The sequence below is a fragment of the Macrotis lagotis genome, chromosome 3 (genome assembly GCF_037893015.1).
Source record: "Macrotis lagotis isolate mMagLag1 chromosome 3, bilby.v1.9.chrom.fasta, whole genome shotgun sequence".
Classification (NCBI taxonomy): domain Eukaryota; kingdom Metazoa; phylum Chordata; class Mammalia; order Peramelemorphia; family Peramelidae; genus Macrotis; species Macrotis lagotis.
The window spans coordinates 162309161-162331858 of NC_133660.1; the positions used below are offsets into that span (position 1 = coordinate 162309161).

Sequence of the window (22698 nt, forward strand, 5' to 3'; positions counted from 1 at the left end):
ATGGGTGTGGACCTGGCAAAAATTCAATTTCCTGCACCTGATCACACTGGAACAGTAGATGAACTGGGGAGAATGGCAGAGGTATTGGGAGAACGTCGTTAAAAAAATTTAGAATTTAGCATCTAAAAATAGTTACCCTGAGCAGTAAGGTGTAGCAAAAAGAGAAGGAACAGGAGAAGAAAGTGAGTAAATCTATTAGGAGACCTGACTCTGAGGGGACATTCTAATTGGGAGAAGTACATGTCTGTTTTTTTCTAGGTCCCATCATTTTCTAAATGTGTCCATCCAAAAGAAAGCTGGGAAAGAAGTGAGGGGTCTTTCACTGCTGTTTCCAAATCCACCCCCCGCCTCTATTTTTATAAGAACTAGCTGGTCTTCAAATCCTCACAGGAAATTGATTTGTCGTCACCATTAAGAATCTCTAGGCACAGTCTTCATCAAAAATCATTTGGGAATGGTTTACCATCATTGTGACTTTCTCTTCCTCCCTCTCTCCTGTGGGAGTCAGAGATGGAAAAGTTTAAAATTATTGTTTTAATACAAATCTATATTCTAGGATTCAGAGGGGATAAAGGGGAGGGGAGGGAAAAGAACTAGAGAAGAAAGGAGAAACCTTGAGTCTACAGTCAAGTGGGCTGCTCCGCCTAGAGGCAACTTGCCCTGGAGACCAGGTCAGGCAGGACTCTATCAAACAGAACTGACGCAGGGACAGAGGCTAAAAGGGTGACGCGAGGAAGTGGACCGGAGGCGGAGGGCGGAGGAGAGGTGGCAGCTGGCGGGTGACGCGCTCCAAGAGGCTCAGAGCAGGTTCGGCCCCCCGGCTCTGGAGATTTAAAAGTTTGGAGAGAGAAGAAGTCTCAGACCGGCAGCTCCACCGTGGGAAGCACGGAACAGGTGCTCCCAGGACGCTGAATCCACCAGGGGAACTTGGGGAGCCCAGACGTGCTCTGCTGGAGAGATCCACAGCCCAGCACGCCTATCTGGGCAGCGAGAAAACTCAAGGATGCCCAGGGATCCCAGCTGCCGTGGGCTGCCTCCGCTGTCTGCCTACCCCAAGGCTGAGAGACAGCTCTTGGGATGTGGGAGGCCAGCTGCTCCCCTCCTCCTGCTGCTCCTCGCTTCCTGGGCGTGCGTCTGCCAAGGTAAGGAACCTGCCCCCCTCTTCTTCAGTCCCCCTGTTCAGCCAGTCCAGTCCTGGAGCCCTTGAAGAGCCAGCCAGGAGGGCAGATGGAGGAACTCGAGTCCCCATCCTCTCTCCCCCTACACAGAGAAGGGGCTCACGAAATCACTCGTCCCTTTCCTCTTCTACTCCAGCCGTCCTTTCTTCTCCATCCGTTGCCTCCCACTTCCCTTTCTCCCATTCTACTTGATGGTTCTAAAACTATGTAGCTGGAAGGAATTTCGGAGATTATTTTTGAGTTCAAACACACACGGGGGCAAAGTCCATTTTAAGCCTCCCTCTGTCCTTACTTAGATGATCTTCGGTGGTCTGTGTGCCGACTCCTCCCATCCGCGCAGCCCGAACATGAGGATGCTTTCTCATCCCCAGGATTCTCCCACCTTCCTTTGCCGCGGTCACTAAGGTCTAGCATGCTTGAGTTTGCAGAGGAGTGCGCTCTCGTGCCCTTCAGCAGTAAGCGAGGACCCTCTCCAAATGCGGAAAGCTTTGGTGGATTCCGTGCAGGAGCACTCCTTTAGTGTGCAATAAGATGACAGCAATGTGTGATACCTGAGCTCCCCGAACACCTATGCTCTCCATCCCGGCATCGGGGGTGTGGCTTAGGGCTCTCAGTCTTGGCAAATCAGAGAGTAACGATGCTTGGCCATTTGTTTGGAAAGGTGGGGAGGGAAGGAGTCGCAAGTGGAGGAGTAGAGAAATGGTGCAGTTTTTATTCTCCTGTAAATTCAAGAGGAGTAAAAGCTGGGAAATAAATACAGGCTTGGAGAGGGAAACCCACAGGTTCTGTCTCCCGATTTTCAGTCTTTATGATCAGAAAATATTCAAAAAAAGCGCTCTTCCTCCCTCACTTACCCTCTCCTTTTCTGTTTATCTCTGCTTCTGTGTCTGTCTCTCTATCTCTGTGTGTGTATCTCTTTCTCATCACCTCATCTTATATATAGCACTTATTTTAGAAAACTTATTTTGCCCCTCTCTGACCAGCACTAGATTCTAGCTGAATAGGAAAATTGAGAAAACTGGCTTAGCTTTGCTATCTGTACAGGGTATCCCCAAAGTCTTAGTGCAGCTTTCTCCAAGAAGATCCTGCATGTTACTGACCTCAGAAGAGGCAAGTTATTTATCCAAGGTCCCACAGCTAAGTAAGTGGTTACAGTAGAAAGAGAAACGATTCTGCCACCAGAGGACCTGGATTAAAATTCTCCCTCTGCTGCCTGTGTTACTTTGGGCAAGTTGTCTAACCTTCCTGAGCCCTTTAAGCCTCAATCTCGTCATCTGCAAAATGAGGATAATGCTTTCTGGACTATTTTACCAGGAGTAATGCCGTATCAAATGATGTTTTACATATATAAAACAAAGAATTAAAACATCATATAAATATTGATTATTATCCTTGGTTAATCATTAGTCAGAAGGGCAGAGGTATACTGCCCTCTGGAAATCCCTGATAACTAAAGATCTAAAAGCCCTTGGATCCTGAAATCTTAAGGACAGTTAAAAGTAATTGGAGCACTCTTTCTTTAAAAAAAAAAAGTGCTATATATCAGTAGTTTCTAGCGATAGAGACCTTGTGATATAGAAACTAGGGAGCCAGCTTGCACACCAGAAAAACCTGGTTCAAATTTCTAAATCAGACCACATAGATTACATAAGTCTGAACAAATCACTTGGAAACAAGTGACTCTAAAACTAGGTTGCTTTTATTTTCAGGTGTTCCAGTATCACCTTTGGCAATACAAACAGACAAAGAGTTACAGCTATGGAACGAGGTAAAAAAAAATTATATCCTTTCTCCCTTTAAAGTTCTCACTCAGATTTTTAAAGACAAATTTTAATGTAATCCCTGCCCCCCCCAATAATTTAAAAATGAAAAACCAAAAAATATAGTATCATAACTGAGAGCTAGAAAATGGTAATTTTCTGTTTTAATAAGTTTATAACTTTTACATTTACATGCCCACACTTTCATCAAAACTCCTCTTAAAACAAAGATAATTAAGTAAAACACATACCAAATAACTACATCTGACAAAAAAAAATCAACATTTTGCCCTGGCAAGCTTCTGTGCTATAACAAAAAATGAATGTATCTATTGTCCAGAACTATCATTAGTTTGCTCAATTAGTCAAAGTCTTCATTTAATGATATTTCAATCAATTAAAAATCTTTTAATTTATATTGCTATTGTGTAGGTGTGGATGCATGTGTTTATTTGTGTGTGTGTATATGTAGCACAATGGATCAAGGTACTAGGCCTGAGTCAGGTACTCTGCTTCCTAAATTCAAATCTAACTTTATACACTTACAATCTGTGTGACTTACAAGCAAGATTTTTAACACTGTTTCAGTTTACTCAACTGTAAAATGAGCTGGAGAAGGAAATGACAAACCTCTCCAGTATCTTTTCCAAGAAAATTCAATTTGGGGTCACAAATAATCAGACAACTCAAAAATGACAACAAGTATAAAACAAGAATATAATATATATATATATATATATATATTAAATAGATACATAACACATATATATACTTATTTCACCCTGAATGCTTCCCATGTTTCTCTGAATTCCTCACATTAGCCATTTCGTATTGTAAAATATTACCTTATTTCCTAGAACAATGTTTCTTCAGCCATTCTCCAACTGATATGTACTCTATTTCCAGTTCTTTGCTACCATGAATAATTTGGTATACATGGCATCTTTTTCTAGAACACTCTTGGTGATATATTCCCAGAAGTGGAATCACAAGAACAGAGGATATGAGAATTTAGTCACTTCTTAGATAATTCCAAATTTGAATCCAAAATGTTTAGAACAATTCATAGCTAGGCTGTAATACACCAACAGTGTATTGTTGTGCCTGTCTTCCCATAGCACTGTCAATATTAAATTTTCTCATTTTATATCATCTTTGCTGATTTGCAGGTTTGAAGTAAAATCTATTATCTCAGTTTGTATTTATTTTACACTTAGCATTTCATAGCATTTTCCCAAATGTTTATAGTTTGCAATTCTTTTGAAAATTAACTCACTAGTTGATATCTTTATAGTAATTGAATAATCTTTTATGTTCCAACTTGAGAGTAATTGAATTTATTATATGTCTGTGTTACTTTTATATAAAACTTGGACATCATTTTTTATCAGTTTGACGCATTTATTTCTGTGGTTTCACTTCTGCTTTCATTGATTTAATTCATGCAGGAGTTTTAAAATGTAACTGTATTGTCCAATGCCTTTTTAAAAATCTCCTCTATTCCTGGATGGTTAAAAACTTTCCCTTACTCATAGTTAGAAACAATACCTTTTCTAATTTTTTATAATATTCATGTTGAATATCCATTTTTAAGCTTATGGCATTTTGGATAAGATATTGGTCTAAACCTCAATTCTTCCTAACTTTTTTCTAATTTTCCTAATAGATCTTGTCCCAGAAAGGGGAGTTTATCCTCATGTAATTTATATTTTCATCTTTATCAGACAGTGGGGCACTGTTTTCATTTGCTTATGTTTCTTTGTATTCTATTTACACTATTTTTAATTTGATTTTACTACTTTTTCAATTTTTCTCACTTCTTTCCCCATTGAATATCAACAACTTCAACTACCACCAGAGAGAGAGAGAGAGAGAGAGAGAGTAAAGAAAAAACAAATTTTCCTATTGACCATGTACAAAAACATATGCTTCATTTTGCATTTTAAGTCTATCACCTCTCTCAGGAGATATGTAGAATGCTTCATCTTTGTTACTCTGGAATCAGAGTTTCCAGTACATTTTTAGAGTTTTTAATTCTTTAAAAAATTTTCTTTTTAAATGTTATTATGTAGATTATTCTTGTGTTTCAGTTCTTTTGACTTCATCAGTTCATATAGTTCTTCCTGGTTTTCTCTTACACATTTTGACATTTTTACAGTGCAATGCTACATTGCATTAACATGTAATTTTTCTAACCCTCCAATTGATGGGTACCCCTTTCATTTGAAGTTTTATGAAAAAAGCTGCTATATTTTTGTAATATGTCTCCCTTTTTATTTTCTTTGATTACTTTGAATCACATGTTTAGTATCACTATTATATATTTTCATTTTCTAATATAGTATTTTTTCAACTACATGTAGAGATAGTTTTTAATGTTCATTTTTGTAAAAATTTTCTCCTTCCTCTTTCCTCTACTCTTCCCAAGACAATATGAGATCTGATATAGATTATATGTGTATAATTATGTTAAACATATTCCCATATTAGTCATGCTGTGAAAGAAGAATCAGAACAAAAGGAAAATTGAAAAACAAAAAAACAAATAAAAAAAGTGAAAAATAGTGTGCTTTGATCTTCATCTAGGTGTGGATGTCATTTTCCATCTCAAGTCTTTTAGAACTGTCTTTGATCACTGTATGGCTGAGAAGACCTAAAACTTTCATTCACTGTTATTTTTAAATATCATTCTGGTATAATTGATAACATTTGGAATAATTCTTTCCAATATTCCTGAAAAGAGACTATAAATAGAACATATTTGACTTCAGAATAATTTTAAAAGTAGAGAAATTCAAAGAACTTAGAATGATATATATATATATATATATACATATATATACACACACACACACACACACACACACACACACACACACACACACATAAAATGAAGGCAAATCAGAACACAAACTAGAAATATATTCTTAAGAAAAATTTGTAAGTAGAATAATAAACATGATTAACATACATAGTAGGAATAAATATATGCCAACAACACATGTATTATTTTGAAATCATCCATAGCTCTATTGGTATTATTTAACAATTTTTTAAAGATCATACTAGAAGAAATGCAAAATAAATTGAAAAATTATTATAAAAACTTCTGTTTGAAGTAATAACTTTCCTTTTAATTTCTTAAACTAACAGACAGTAACAAATTAAAGCATAATATATAATTATTTGGACAATTTAACTTATAGGTATTTCATCATAGACACAAATCATAAGGTTACATATATCTAATTTTATTTTTTATCCTATCAACTTGTTTCTTCTACTTGGCTTATTTCTAGGATATAAATTACCTTTAAACATATCAACCTATACAGTTTGAATGGTTTTTCTCCCTATCAACTAAGTTTAAAGTGTATAAAGTTATTTAAAATAACTGTTCACAAATCATAATATAGGAAAGCTTCATCTAATCTTTCTTATAATTCTGATATCATATAAAAGGGTTAGCGCTCGTTTTTCTAGATTCTTCCTTTTACTTCCTCAACCAAGGTATTTCATTGCTTGACTCAAGGGATTTTCATTGACTTTATTCCATACTTGGAATACTCTCCTTTCACATTGTCACTTTCTAGCTTCCTTCAAATCCCACCAAAAATCTGACCTTAATTCTAGTGCCTCCTGAAATTATTTCCAATTTATCCTTTAAACCTTGATTTTATATACTTGTGTGCATGTTGTCTCTGCTATTATATTGTGAGCCCCTTGAAAATAAGAACATTTACTTACTTTGCATCTCCAGTGTTTAACCCAATGAGTAGCATAAAGTGAGCACTTAATGTTTATTGACTTACTTATGTGTATGTATATCATATATGTGTGTATATATGAACATAGCCATAAACACATTCAGTCATTACAGCTCAGGGAATCGAATTTGGAATATCTCTATATGTAATATATGGCTTTACTGCTTTTGAAGATTTCTCTAAGGCTTTACAAATAATTAGCTATCTGCTGATATATTTTACCTAATACTGGAGTATTATAGAGCTCTGATGTACAAGATTTCAAAAGGGCCTTCCTAACATCCATTGCCTGAAGTGCCGTGGAACTTCAGGAAATATATAGTAGTCAGTAAATAAGTGACTTTACAATTTTAAATCTTCTAGATGAATCTTTTTAACTGATTGTCATATTCTCTGGTAGTCTGATAGCTCAGATTCTAACTCATATACCTATTTTTACAGCTAGATAATGCATGTTCAGGTTTCCTGTCTGTGGACTCTCAGCCTCAGGTAAATTCAGCTACTGAGTGCTTGATATTTGTTTATTGTATATTTGTTTATAATGCAATTTATAATATTTGCTTCAAAGCACCAAGCAGCAGATATATCATCATCTCCTTTGTACAACTGTTAATGTCAGTAGTTAAAATACTTACTACTTATTTAATAATGGGAAAACTTTCTTGAAAACAAGAATATGATATTTGTGCTCAATATTCCATCTATTTTCATGTTTTCCCATGACTCAACTTTCTAGGGGTAGAAGCAAAAAAATTGTCATTAAGAAACTTGTAGAGAAGTCACATGAAAGAAAACAACTAAAAATACTCCCCCTCTCCCCACTTTATCTTTATACATTATAATTCGCATGTAATTATAACTGTTAAAAATGTTATTATATTTGTCTGAATATAAGATAGTCTAAAATATAGACTATAATGAGATCTCTAAGAAAAGGGGGGGGGAACAAATTCCCTGAAAAACAAAGTTGATTAAAATCCACATTCATTTATATATCAGTTCTGGATAAATCGAAGTGTGACCTATATTTGGACAATGATCGTGTTATTCCATGTTCTTCCAACCTCAAAGATAATTTTTTCCTCAAGTTATCATCTATCCTCTGATTAATTCTTTCTTTCTTTTTTCTGGATCACTGGAAGGTATTTAGAGACAAAAGAAACTTACTTTAAAATAATTTGTCATAAAATTATCAGATCAGAGATGGACAGGTCATTCCAGATGCTATACAAGTGTGTTTTGATTGGATGGGAGATAGTTCTTCCAGGAGCCAAGTTGTTATCATCAGATAAACTAAAAGCATCTTAGGAAAATCTAGATGGGCTATGAGAAGAACACTACCTTTGTTAATCAGATCTCAGTTTGCTCCTAGGACTAAATAATATATACTTTGTAATATATATATATATATGTATATATATACATATATATATATAGTCAATTGACAAATTTAGCCCCTAATGTCTGGGTTTTCTAAAAATTTCTTCTAGGTATCCAGTGAACTGGAAGAGCTTTGCTATATGATTATGGGAATTTTACCAAAAGCACAGGTAATTTAAGTTAAAAATATATTTTACTTTGGAAACTAATTACCTAGTCAACTCATAGAATTCAAACTAGAAGAAAACAGCCCAATTCTCTTATACCCATACGACATAATTTCCTCATTGTAAAGTGAAAGTTTAGTATCAGGAGAGACAGGGGGAAAAAGTTGAAAATGAAATAAAGAATAAATATCTTTATCCTCTGGGCTGATAAATTAGCTTTAGGTTTTTCCTCTTATCTAGTTATTCCCTCCCCCCATAGCAATAATGAAAAAGTTCTTCAGCTATCTTTCCCTTTGATTAATTGGGTTACATTCTACTTATTCATTTCCTTGATTCAATTCGAAGGTACCATAGCCCAACATGCCAGTTAACACAATGGATCAATGAAGTTTATTGTTTACAAATATACTAAGACTATAAATAACACCAAATTATACTGTCAGTATTCAACTTTGCCTTCATCTCTTAGAAAAGAAACAGGGGAGCTAGTTGGCAAAGTGGATAGAGTGCTGGCAGTAGGGTCAAGAGGGCCTGCATTCAAATCCAGCCTGAGACTTACTAGCTGTGTGGCCCTGGGCAAATGACTTAACCCTGCTTACATCAGTTTCCTTATCTATAAAATGAGCTGCAGAAAGAAATGATTTCAGTATCTCTGCCAAGAAAACCCAAAAATTGGGTTTCAGGGAGTCAGATATGACTGAGACAACCCAACAGCAACATTAGAAAAGAAATGGGGAATCATTATAGACAATTAATAAAGAGAAACACCAAACATTGGCAAGAAAAATAACAAAGAAAATACATTTAGCTCTAAATATTTAGTTGTAAAGATTATTTAATAAACTTTTTATACAGTCTCCTAGATTAAGACACTTCCAACCACAAATGCATGCATGTTTTGAATATGTAAATATATACTGTGTCTTCTCACAGGAATCAGATGAAAAGGATAATACCAAAAGGGTAAGGTGATTTTCATTTATTCTCATATGTACATATACAAAGTGTTCCAATTAAAAAGTATAAAACTGTGCTAAGACTTTTGGGACATGGCATGTCTGTAAGTTCATTTGTGTATGTATATAGGGTGTCCCTGAATAAATATATTTCTAAAATTAATGTAAATTAAATATATATATTTATTGGAAAATATATATATAATCTTTAATTTTTGTAGTAAAATCCCATTTTTCCTTTTTTTCAAACAGTTCTTATTTCATTATTCTAAGACACATAATTTGGGCAACTCAGATATTATGGTAAGTAGAAAAGCTACTTCTTATGAGCAATTATTTATGCTCATTACAAAAAAATATATTCCAGTTTTAGAAGTTTATCTAAAAATGAGCAAATTGTATACAAATTCATTGAGTATTACAAATGATATATTTAATATATTATATTCCAAATTAAATGTATATATGTACTACATGCTATAAAAATATAGATTTGTTTTGTTTTGTTTTGTTTTAGTCAAAAGAAGCAGTTTGATCTCTGTAGGGAACTCCTTGTGTGAAAACTCTGTCGAGACAAATTGGCAACAGAGGTGTAAGTTATAGTCTTAGAGAGTTATCTCTAACTTACTGACACAAATGTGTCAGACGTAGAAAGTAAAAGGTCTCCTTGTCTCCAAGGTTAATTCTTTATCTTATACACCAACTTAACACTGTTTTATTATTATTAAAACTACCTTTAAATGTCATTAGTGATAACATGCTAATATTATTAGACACAATATTTCATCTGGACCTGGGATTTTATTAGGATAGGGAACTTCCTCTATAAATGTGGATTTGCAGGTACTCTTCAATTTAAAATCCTTAAGATTCTCCAAAAGAGCAAGCAACTTGCCCAGGGTCTTTAAACCAGTATTATAGGGAAAACCTGAACCCAGGTCTCCTGATTCAAGATCAGTTCTCTAATCCTTAAGCCATGCTAGGTCTTATTATATTGTCATGACTTAATAAAAAATTCTAAAAGAAATATCTTTTTTCTAAATGACTAGCTACTTTTATGAGTGACATATGTTTAGAATCATTTAAAAGTGATATTTTTCAAAATGGAAAGAAATCATCTAGATACAGATTCTCCTTTGTTCCTAAATAAATATTCAGTTACTACTTAGGTAGTTATGGGAGAAATCTCTCTCAGATGACTAAGAGAACTGTATGTGGAATTCAGATTCTTTTGAGGTTCAAGTTAATTTTAAAAATAACCAATTTCAACCTTTTTTTGTAAATACTTAAAAAACCTTTGCATTAAAATAAAATATGCTTGCCTTAGTTGCATTTTTTAAATGCATCAACAAGAGCTCTGAGTTAATGGACTTTCTCAGTATCCAACTAAAATGCAATTTAAGAGCTAAATCTAGAGCCCAGTGTATTCTAAATATCTACATTTTAAAAAATTAAGAGTGGTAGCATAAAGAATTTTGAGCTAAATGATTCATTCTTTTAAATATTTAGTACATTAAATATTCAAAGATGAAAATTATGATGCTGTTATTCTAGAAAGTATCTAAATGAGTATGATAAATTATGGCATGTCTAATATTTTATATAAGGATTGCAATATTTTCTTTTTGTGAGTGAACTTGACCTTAGTGAATGAACTAAGTTTTAGTCAATGTCTTTAAATGAAGTCCAATTATATATTTGTTTCGGAGGTATTTGCATTTCTTTCCTTTTAGCATTCTGAAAAAGCACAACCCACTTTTCACCTATACCCAATCACTGTCCTTTTTATATCCACTGTGGTCTTGTTCAGTTGCTTCAATTTAAATACCAGATGCAAAATGTGTCAATACTATGTGTTGCCAGGGAACCATTTTTCAGTGTAAAAGGAATCTTCATTTCTCACTGACTTTTATTTTATTAGATTCCAACTCATCTTTCTGAGAATAAGTTTGTAAGGAAATGGCCAGGTTTTATAATTGCAACAACAGTAATGACCCAATACCACTTGATCATTGTAGTTGCCACAGATGTCTGCAGATATTAGGGAAATATTTCCTCATGTTGTTATTTATTTGAGCTAGAGAATTCATCTAGTTCAGTTCTTTCATTTTATAGATGAAGAAATTGAGAAGGAAATAACTTGCTAGTTTAGTGTGAGATCTAAGACAAGCAAAATATAAGATCCTTGAAGGCAGGTACTGCATCATTTTTGTATCTGTAGTCTCAATACTTAACATTGTCTTACAATGCATTACAAAATATGTTCGTTTTATTGAATTGATGGTGTCCTAATCACCAATTAAAACACTTTCCACTACAAGATGGTGCTTTTCCAGAACTAAAGAAGTAAATTGATTTAAATGATCATTTTACTTTATCCTGAATAAAATTCAGGAAACAACTTTTTCTGTCCAGTCAAAATCTATGGCTCAGTTTCCCATATTGATTTATTAAAGTTACTACACTGCAAAGCACTCCAAAGAAAGCACTTTGATTCACATCTTTAGTTACTTGTTCTCCATGTACAGTACTGCCCAGGAACAAGCACAATGAATAAAGAACATTCTTTGCAGGGCAGGGCCAGGAAATCATGGTTGCTCATATGTCTGTATTCATGTCCTCTTAGTCGTCTGTCGTCCATCCTTTGCTGCAGCTCGTTCCTCAACTGCATGAGAGAAGAATGAAGAGGTTCAAAGTGGACGTATGTAATATTAACTGCATGCTTGCATCTTAACTCTGGGGTATAGCTCTGTCTTTGGATTTCTAGTGTGGAGTCCTTAGAAAACATTCCTTTAGATATGACACCCATACTAGAGAAATTCAGAGGCCCTTAGAGATAGTATGGACTTTACGGAAAATAGAATCCTACACCTTCATTTTACAGGTGAGGAAATGAGAGCCAGAGAAGTTGCTACCCAAAAGCATCTAACAAATTAATGGGAAAATTGGTTCCAGGAGACAGGTTTCTACCTCCTGTTTCCATTGCATCATATTGTTTCACTTGAATGCCAAAACAATTTGATTCTTCCAGACGGAGCCCCAAAGCATCCTTATAAATTCAAGGAACCTAAAATGTTTCCTTCCTAGCACTGTGCCCCATGTGTCCTCCATTTTTAGAAAGGTCATGGTCCAGCACCATGAAACTACTGTAGCCATGATGATTCCCTTATCCAAGAGGAACTCAACTAGTATTTCATAGCAAGAAGATCTCCCATCTAGCACCATGAGATATGATAGCTATTTCATATAAGGCAGCTCCTAGTCAATAAAGTCTCCTGTCACTTTATAAATAGAGGCTATAAACTGGAGATGAAGAGTGGAGTTTCTTTAAGGGGTATTAGAAAATTTTGTTGTTGAGCCATTACAGTTGTGTCTGACTCTTCATAGCCTTATTTGGATTTCTTTGGTAAATATACTGGAGTGGTTTGCCATTTCCTTCTCCAGCTCATTTTACAGGGGAAGAAACTAACACAAAAAGGGTTAAGCAACTTGCATAGGGTTACACAGCTAGCAAGTGTAGGAAGCTGGATTTGAACTCAGGAAGAAGATTCTTCCTGACTTCAGGACCAATACTCTATCCATCATTTCAGTATTATTAATAAGGATTGCAATACTTTCTTTCTGTGAGTGAACCCGGATTCTAACTGTATTCACTCTGAATTTCTGCTAAATAATTATCAGTATTCTATTTAAGAATAAAGTAGGAAGAGATGAAGTTTAGGAAACTAATTAAGAAGGTAAATGTTTTTCTTATTTTCACATGAATATCTTATTTTCACACAGATAACTAACAAAAAATATATAAAGCCAATTATATGTATATAAAATAGATATGACTGAGTTGAACATTTCTAAATACTTTAAAATATAGAATGTATATTTATTTAGATTAACTTTTTTTTTAGTTTTTGCTAGGCAATGGGGTTAAGTGGCTTGCCCAAAGGCACATAGCTAGGTAATTATTAAGTGTCTGAGGCTGGATTTGAACTCAGGTCCTCCTGACTCCAGGGCCAGTGCTCTATCCACCATGCCACCTAGCTGCCCCCAGATTAACTTTTGTTTCAAATCATGAAATATTTTTACCTATTCAAAATTTCCATTTTTAATTCCATTTCTTCAATTTCTAAACCTGTAATTTTAAAATAACTAATTAAATTATTTTACTGAACTCAGATTAAAATATTACCTTTAAGTCTGAATAGTTTACCCAGAATCATTAAAAGTATGTCACAGTCTGATAATTTCATCAAAACTTTTTTCTTTTTAACCACAAACTGATGTTTCAAATTAGCATTTAGAATATAGACAATTTAATGAAAAAAGTCTCAAGCAATTTATTAAACATGTTTTTAAAAAACTGCCAATAGAATGAATTCTCAGGAAGAAAATAGCTTTTGAATACTTTAGAGAGAGACAGGTGTAAAAGAAACCATATAGAAACTTAAAACTTTGGAATTGATGATAGTACATAACATATTTTTATTCTAGAAATATTCTGCAACTCTAAAAATACTCAAACTTGAAATCTTGAGCAATGTTTCATTTTTTTGTTTATAACTTTCCATCTAGGTTGGAGAAAATTTCTTATAATGCAGGAAAGTTAAAAATAATTCAGTTACAAAATATTATCTTAATCACATTTTTTCTACTAACAAAATGAAGTATAAGGTTATCCAGCCTTTTAGGGAGTTTATCTAAATTTTCAATGGTAGCTAGCAAATTAAATTGATCTTAGCTTATCTACAAGTTCTCAGAGGAGTGGTGAGCCCTAAAAGCAGGGTGTATGCTAGTAAATTTTTAATAATCATTTTAAATAAAAAGTATACATAAAACATTTTTTAATTTAATTAGCATTACCAACATTATCTCTATAACTTTTTTAAGTCTAGACAATCAACAAAAAAATCTCAAGTTCTGCCTTATAGTTTTTGTTCATTTGTAGTTCATGCTTAAAATGAAAATTTAACAATTTATTCATGCTGTTTTCAGCATACTTCCACAAAGTGGAAAGACAGTATTTAATTTGTCACCTTAACCTTTTCTTAACTTGGATCATCCAAGTTCATGTGTTTAGATATTTAGAAACTGAAATACTTGAGTAATAGGAGAGAAAAAGGATTATGTATGAATACATTAAGATATTACATATGATATTAGCTAGGTGAATAGAGTACTGGCCCTGGAATCAGGAGGACCTGAGTTCAAAGTCAGACTCGGACACTTAAACTTACTTAGCTGTGTGACCTTGGGCAAGTGACTTTGCAAAAAACACAAAAGATATTATGTACTATCCCATTGCCATCCTTAGATTTAGATTACCCAAAAGCTTTACCTTTTATTTCCTCCTTCTACAGTTAAAACCTCTATAACTTCTATTAACCAACTTCCTTTGTAGATTAACTTTTCCAGAAGACCCTTCCCAATGCAAAGAAAGCTAAAGATGACATCTCTATTTGAGGGCCTTACGTTTCTGTGTACTTTGAAATAGGAAGGATAACTATTATGTTTTAGGATAGAATCAAGATATAGGAATGGTAGGTAGAAGCTGTAAGGGAGGCAAGTGTCAGAGCAACAAAAGAAATCTGTCCTTTCTTGATTAAAGTATATGGAAAGATTATCTCCCTTATTCTTGGATACTTAGTATGTGATTTCTAACCTAAGAATGGATTGATTTGGAAGGTAGAGGAGCTCTCTAGAGCCATTTCCAGAATAGGGCATTCGTGTAAGGCCATGATAGTGAGAGGGAGTAGAAATTAGGCCATTAAAAGATCAGTGGAAGGTATTGGGATAAATATCTAGGCTAATATTTACAGAAGTTTCTGGAACTAGGATTGAAGATTTCTATACTCAAATATTTGAAGAGTTTTCACAAATAAAGAGGGAATATATTGATTCGGAGAAGGGGAAATCAGTGAATTAAAAGCATAGAGAGATGTAGATTTGAGTGTCATGGCAATGATGGGCTTCCTAGAAATTAAAACTTTCCAAAGCTGAATGGGTTTCCCCATGGGATAGTGAGTCTTTAACAATTTTATGTGGGGGATAGTTTCCCTTTGTCAAGAATATTGTAGAAGGAAATTTACACTTAAGGCAAAGAATTGAACCAGATGATATTTGAGATCATCTGCAGTTCTGAGAATCCATGATATTATGTTAATTATAAATTGGTAAATTATAAATATTTTTATTTACAAATTTGCTTTCTTGTTTCTTTTCTTTAATATGTGTAAATATGTCCCCTCATTAATTGGAGGCAGCAGTCTGTGCTCTGCCTGGGTTAGATTACATCATGATCTGGAAGGTCTGGAATATTGTGTTCATTTCTGGGGATCACTAGATTAACTGGAGAAAGTCCAGGATGGTAAAGTGTCTTGAGTCCCTGTCATTAAGATCAGTGAGAACATTTAACCTGGAACATAAAAGACTCTGCAGGGATATGATAGTTGTCTTCAAATACCTGAAGGATTGTTATGGGGAAGAGTAGTTGAACAGAGACATTCATAGAGTATATCTACAGAATTGGATTTATTCCATTTAATCCTAAAAAGTAGAACCACTTGCAATGAGTGTAAGTAAAAAAAAAAAAAGACTGGTTTGGGCTTAATCTCAAAGCAAAGTTTCCTAGCAATGAGGATTCTGCAAATGTTATATAAATTGACTGCCGCAAGAAGTTGTGGGTTCTCCCTCATTAGAAGACCGTTCAATTGTCAAGTACATTCTAGTAAAGATTCTTGTAGGCATGACTTGACCAGGTTGCCACTGAGGCCTCTTGCCTCTTTAAATTCTATGATATGCAAATAAACAATTTATATGTATTACTACCTATTAATTATTCATTAAGCACCCATGAGAGTTCTAGATAATGAATATGAGCAATAAAAATTTAAGATGTATTTGCTGTAAAAATAGGTTTCAGGATTTCACTAGAAGACAAAGGCTTTTCTTAGAATTTTAATCCTTAGAATTGAATTGGGTTGTGATTTAAGATGACATTTCTAAATTAAATAATTTTGATCATTGGCTGATTTGGTTGATTGGTTGGTTGTTGTCCTTCAAGGAAAGTCAAAATGACATCTCTATGTTAGAGTCAAGTTATAATGTGTACAACTGTGGCTGTTCAGAACAATGGAGCCTGGAATGTTCTATCACAAATGGAGTACAACTAGGCATTTTGGGTGGATTCTCTAAATTTTTGCATTTCAAGCAAGCTATACTAGTAGTTATAATAATATTAATTAACAATATTAACATGATTTGATGAAAATATTAATATTCCATTGTTAGCAATAGTACTGTTTAATAGGAAAGGAGACAATTCTAGGGAAGCTTAGGCTTAGACTCTTGCCATCTTGAGACAATTACATGAAAGGTGTGAAATTTAGTTATCCTCTCTTTAAGGCATTAGAGACATTCCTTATGCAAACAACTGCTTCCAAATATAAGCATTATTATCTAGCTTATTGCTTTGTTTCTATTTGATATACTTTGGCATTATCATTTTTTTAAAATGTAAATAAATCACAACATCACAACATCCTCTGATGGTAAGCTGAAACATTATTAAACTAAGTATATTTTTTTTGATTGTCAATGTCAATTAGCCTTGATTTACATTCCTATGAAAATAACAGGTTCTTTTTCTGTTTGTTGGGATCTATTTTTAAGGTTTTTCTAAAATCCTGTTCCTCATTCATGAATCATAAGACTGAGTTTAGGAAGGCATCTCAGAGATCATCTTGCTTCAAGCCCTGGTTTTTACAAATGAGATTAAATGATTTAACCAAGGATACCCAGGCAGCATGACCTTCTAAGACCAAGTTTGGTGCTCTTTTCATAAAATGCTCTTCTTTGTTCCCATAATAATAAGAATACATGTAAACAGTACTTTTAAAGACATACTTTAAAATTTTGGGTTTTTTTCCAAAAGTCATTCTGTGGTTTAGTTTCTATGCAGTGACTGTTGGGTCACTTAGGTGAATTCATTTAGGTCATTCACTTAGGTGAATGTATAAGCTGGAAACACTTTCGAAGGCTGAATCCTATTGTGTTGCATATGGAAGAAAATAATTTTATATTTAACATTCTGGGAAACTGTTATAATATAAAACTCTTCACATACAATACAATAAATAAAAATAGCCCTCATTGTCTTATTAAATTTTAGATTTTGTTTTTAATAGGTTCTTTCATTATTGTTATTTGATTTGTCATTTTTTTTCCTAGAATGAATTCCAAGGACCTGGAAGAATTCAAAGTCGGGGTTACTTTTTATTCAGGGTATGATCGTGTCATTTTTTTTGTCAGTTGTTAGAAAATATTAAAATATTGTAAAGGAGAACAGTTTTATTTTAAACTGTTATATATATATGTGTGTGTATATATATATATGTTGTATATATACATACATATGTATATCTGCATGCATCCACATATATTAGATGCAGCATGGTGTCATGGATGGACAAATGACCTTAAGTCAAGAAGATTTAGGTACAAGTCCTGCTTCAGACATGTACTGGCTGTGTGATCCTGAGTACTTCTTAGGGGGTCTAGGAAGTTCTCCAAGACAATAAGGTGCAGAGCCTATGCTAACCTGAAGAGAGAGGGGGGGAGTTTTCTCACCAAGAAGCACCCTAGAACAATGAAATCAAAGAGATTTAATATAATACATATGACATAGATATGAAATCATTGGTACTAATTTCAATTTTTGACTAAGTTTCCATTTTAAGATTTTTTTTATTCTCTTTATTAGATAACAACATAGAACATTTTGATGGGATTTTTTCTGGATTTCTCTTTAGAGTTTCCTTCTAACATGATAGATTTAGAGAAATGGGGATAGAAATATGAGATCCTCAACAATCAAGTTGGCTGGTTGTTTCCATGACAACTCTGACTTTCAATGTACTCAGGATAATATATGAGTAATAACATGGACAGACAGTCTAGATAATTAGGAAAAGAACTAAAGTTTTTATATAGAATTCATCTGGGGTGGAGGTGGGGATAACTGGGTTTGTACTTTCTTTGCATCATAGGGAGCTTTCTTATGCAAAGTTAAAACTTAATAGTCTTAATTAATTAGGGTCAAAGTCAGTAGACTTCCGTAAAGGGTCTTGAACACACAAAGTTTTTTTTGTTTTGTTTTGCAAGGCAAACAGGGTTAAGTGGCTTGGCCAAGGCCACACAGCTAGATAATTATTAAGTGTCTGAGACCGGATTTGAACCCAGGTACTCCTGACTCCAGGGCTTTATCCACTTCACCACCTAGCCACCCCAACACACAAGTTTTTTTTTGTACTCTTTTAGATCTCCATTCTCTACATTGTTGCCACTCTATGACATTAAATATCTGAATAAAAATGGAAATATCTTGTTAAGGATCAAAGCATTTTGTTAAGAAATTACATATATATATATATATATATATATATATATATATATATAACCCATATCAGATTGCTTGGGAAAGAAGAGAGAAAATTTTGCAAAAATGAATCTTTTAAACTATCTCTACATGTAATTAGAAAGTTTAAAAATAAATTAAATTATTCAAAAAAAGAAAAAGAAAGAAATTACCAAATACCAGGGTCTTTTCTAATTATGAGCTAACAAGCTAGTTTCTTCCTAGATTGAGTATTGTCTGTCTTGGATAGATGTTTAAGTCTGGTTTCTTTTGACGACTAAGATAGCATTTTATCAAGTGAACTTTTTGACTTTGACTCCACATTTATAAGTGAAGCTAAGGTACTTATGGAAAGTAAGTAATGAATGAATAATTCCATGAATGTAATACATCAAGAGTAAATTATTTCCTCAGTATCAGCACACCCTCCCTTGCAACAGAATCTCTGATCCTCCAGAATTTAGACTTTCTTGAAGAGTTCATGTGACTAAAAAGTCATCACTCTTTAATCCTTCATAGGGAGAAGTTTCTTCAGACTTAGCCAGACTATTTGATGACAGATACTCTAATGCTGAAATTCTCACAAGTGAAGAATCATGATCTTTATCTTTGTTTAGGGGTATTTGTTAACTAATTTGTGTATCATGACTTAAGTGATAACTTTTTTAAAATTGATTTTTTTAAATGAGGAATAAGACAATAATAACATAGTATACTGTCAGGCACTTTTTTAAAACTTAAGATAAGTTCCACATTTTTTTTTCATAAAAGCTAGATGAACTTTACAAATAAGAAATCTTTGTGACCATTCACATTCTTTACCTACAAAAGTTATATTGACTCTCTAGGATCACTAAGATATCATTTAACTAGGTAATAGTCCAGGTGTGTCAAATAGACTGAAAGTTAACTTCCCAAAATTCTTAAATCCATGTAGAATTTGGGTCAATAAATACAATTGAGAGTAAGTTAAGAATTTTATTATGTATTTTATCATTGTATGTTCCAAAATTTTCTCAATAATGATGGGTTTTTGCATTTGTTGCTGTTGCTTCTATCTATAAACTATTTCCAAAGTTCTTGCTTTTTTAATATAGAGTGTCCCAAAAAATCTTAGCACAGCTGTAAGCTTTTTTTTTGAAAGGCAATGGGGTTAAGTGGTTTGCCCAAGGCCACACAACTAGGTAATTATTAAGTGTCTGAGGTAGGATTTGAACTCATGTCCTCATGACTCCAGGGCTGGTGCTCTATCCACTGTGCAACCTAACTGCCCCTACAGCTGTAAGCCTTAATAAGTTTTAAGCTACACTAATACTTTAGGGTCACCTTATATATTATCAATTAACTGACTAATCCTGAACTTATCTGTTATCATCAGAAGAAATTGTAGATATAGTCTATAAAGTTTTAATGATAAAATAAATTTCAAAATGAATAAAACAGAAATCATGTTAATTGAGTTAATTTCTAATTTGCCTTTGCTTTTTTTAGCCCCGTAATGGAAGGTCAACAACTTTTCACTAAAAGGTACTTGTTTCATATTTTAACCCAGGTTCAAATGTTCTTAAAAAACTCTATTGAAGTTATTTTCATCATATCAATATATGTCTTACAATATGTTCAACAATGTGTGAGTATGAAAGTATGAAGACTTATGCATTGAATCTTTATGAAATGGGTTTTCATGGACAGGAAGGGAACTAGTAGAACTTCAGTCATTCTTAAGAGTCCCACAGAATCAGGTGACTGATTTGCCAATATAAGTCTTGGACTGCATTGACAGTAATGGGAATTATCTCATTGATTTTGAATTCTCTCTAGTGATGTTGGTTTCATAGATGGCACTTAAATTTACTTTATAAGAGTGCCTATAAATTCTAAAATGCAAATGTAGTACAAAAATGAGAATTTATTTCCTTTAAAGGACTCTATGCATAACTCCTAATGGCATCAAGGAACTTTAAACAGTACAATTAAGTTTTGTGGTTAAGTACTTTGACATTTTGCTGTTGTCATAGCTGATTCTTTATGATCCCATTTAGGTTGTTTTTTTTATGAAAATACTGGAGTGTTTGTCATTTCCTTTTCCATCTCATTGTACATATCAGTAAATTGAGACAAACTGGGTTACATTTGCCCAGAGCTTACCCAGCTAGTGAGTCTGAATTTGAACTCAGGTCTCCCTGACTCTGGGTCCCATGCTCTGTGCTTCACACTCTATCCATTAGCTGCCAATTTGATAATCAGGTGAATGTAAAAATGAACACAGCTGCTGTGATGTTTTTCAAAGTATATTAGGGAAAAGAAGAAATCTCAGCTGTTTCCTCTTTACTTTGATGATATGTTTCAGATATATATGATTAATATGAAGCCTCTAATTGTAATTTCTTTTTCTTGTAGACCTTTGAACTACTTTCATGCTGAAGGAATAGTGATGTGAGGAACATTTTTTTTCCTTCAAAGAAGATTCCCTATCAATTGTACAATTTCTGAGAATTCCCTGGAATGTAAATGTGCCCTCTTTAGATTTAATTAAGAATGTAAATTTTTTTCATTTCATCTTAAAATATTTCCTAGTGGCTGAATACTAACAATTGTATTTAATAAAACTGTGATTCTTGCATGGCATAAATATTGCTTTTGCCAGTTTATTGATATTTTCTTATTGCTGAAATGAAAGCACCTGATAGAGAAATGATCTTAATATTTCATCCTAATGAAGGTATATATGTGCTTTCAGACTTTCAGAGATCAGAATCAATGAAGTGTTTTTTTAAACAAATGAGTAGGAACATAATTTGGTAGACAATACTATTTCCACAATACCCAAGGATTTTTCTGTTCCAATGCTGACTCTTGTCATTTGCTTAAAAAATAAAAGTACCTATACATATTGGGGTGGGGGAGGGGGAAGAGAACAGTTTTCTAAATGAAAGATTAAAATATTGGAATTTCTTGAGATTAATTTGTAATTCATCAAAGAATCCAATTAAGTTACTTGTGATTTTCAGATTTACTTCTGAAGTCATATAAACTACAGCATTACTACCATTTCCCTCCATTAAAGTCCTCCCCTAATGGGTGAACCTTTTCTACTCTTTTTTAATATTATTTTATTTTTTCAATTATATGTAAAGATAGTTTTCAATGTTCATTTTTTGGTAAACTTTTTCTACCTCCCTTCCTCCCTTCCCTCCCCGCCTTGCCCTGATAGCCAGATACAGGGTTGTACATGTACAATCATGTTTAACATTTCCCTATTAGTCATGTTGTGAAAGAAGAATCAGAACTAAATGGAAGAAAAACAATGAGAAAGAATAAAAAATATAAAACAAATTTTAGAAAGTGAAAATAGTATACTTTGGTCTGCATTCAGAGTCCGTAGTTTTCCTCCTCTGGATGTGGATGGCATATCATCACAAATCTTTTAGAATTGTTCTTGATCTGTTGAGAGGAGGGAGCCAAATGAAAGTTCTCTATTCTTAAAGCGCTTGTGGCAGTTTAGCGAAAACTCAGACTGAGCTCTCGTGCAGGTGAGGCTTTAGGGACTGGCCTAAATTAGGTAGATATGGGGATGGAGATTAGATAGAGATTTGAGGTTCTCAGAACGACTGAACGAAATTTAAGAAGCATCATCGAGTTGGCAGCAGAGAAAACCTATCAAAGGTTGTGCTCTGCTTCAGTGAAGGAAATGCCATTACCCAAGAAATCACAAATCTTGGAGAATTACTGATGGAACAGAGATGCTAAACTTTCTCCTGATAAATTCGACGTTCCATTTTAGGAGATGGTGAATGAGGCTATGGTATAAAATGTTCACTTTTTGAAGTTTATGGTGAGGGACTGGCCCAGCTAAAAAGGAGAGGGAGTCAGTGTAGAATGTTCATCTAACAGTAACTGGCTGCAGAAGTATAGTGAATCAAGTCAGGGTTAGGAAGATGAGTTCAAATTCCCCCGTCTGTCTTCAGTCAGAGACCTAGTTCTAATCACTCCAGGTCAGGCAACTCTGAAAAGTTCTTTACCTCGACACGTCACAGACAGGTTTCGACCTTCCTCTATGAAAGGAATTCCCCAAGTTGAC

The 22698-nt window shown here is 33.8% G+C and overlaps 1 protein-coding gene across 1 annotated transcript; it reads left to right on the plus strand.

The window, feature by feature from the left end:
• Nucleotides 1–822: 822 nt before the first annotated feature.
• On the plus strand, nt 823–21238 carry NMU (neuromedin U). The gene is made up of 10 exons (XM_074229399.1): nt 823–1142; nt 2888–2946; nt 7147–7194; nt 8196–8255; nt 9186–9215; nt 9461–9511; nt 11835–11909; nt 17432–17485; nt 20109–20144; nt 21018–21238. Exons 1-9 carry the CDS (start codon nt 1004–1006, stop codon nt 20139–20141), a joined length of 549 nt encoding a protein of 182 aa, XP_074085500.1. The 5' UTR covers nt 823–1003; the 3' UTR covers nt 20142–20144; nt 21018–21238.
• Nucleotides 21239–22698: the final 1460 nt, after the last annotated feature.

Bases quoted from the DNA above. Each gene is read 5' to 3' on its own strand.
- NMU (XM_074229399.1), top strand. From the start codon at position 1,004: ATGCCCAGGGATCCCAGCTGCCGTGGGCTGCCTCCGCTGTCTGCCTAC. The intron at 2,947-7,146 runs GTAAAAAAAAAT...CTATTTTTACAG, and splicing joins AGTTACAGCTATGGAACGAG to CTAGATAATGCATGTTCAGG. The intron at 8,256-9,185 runs GTAATTTAAGTT...GTCTTCTCACAG, and splicing joins GAATTTTACCAAAAGCACAG to GAATCAGATGAAAAGGATAA.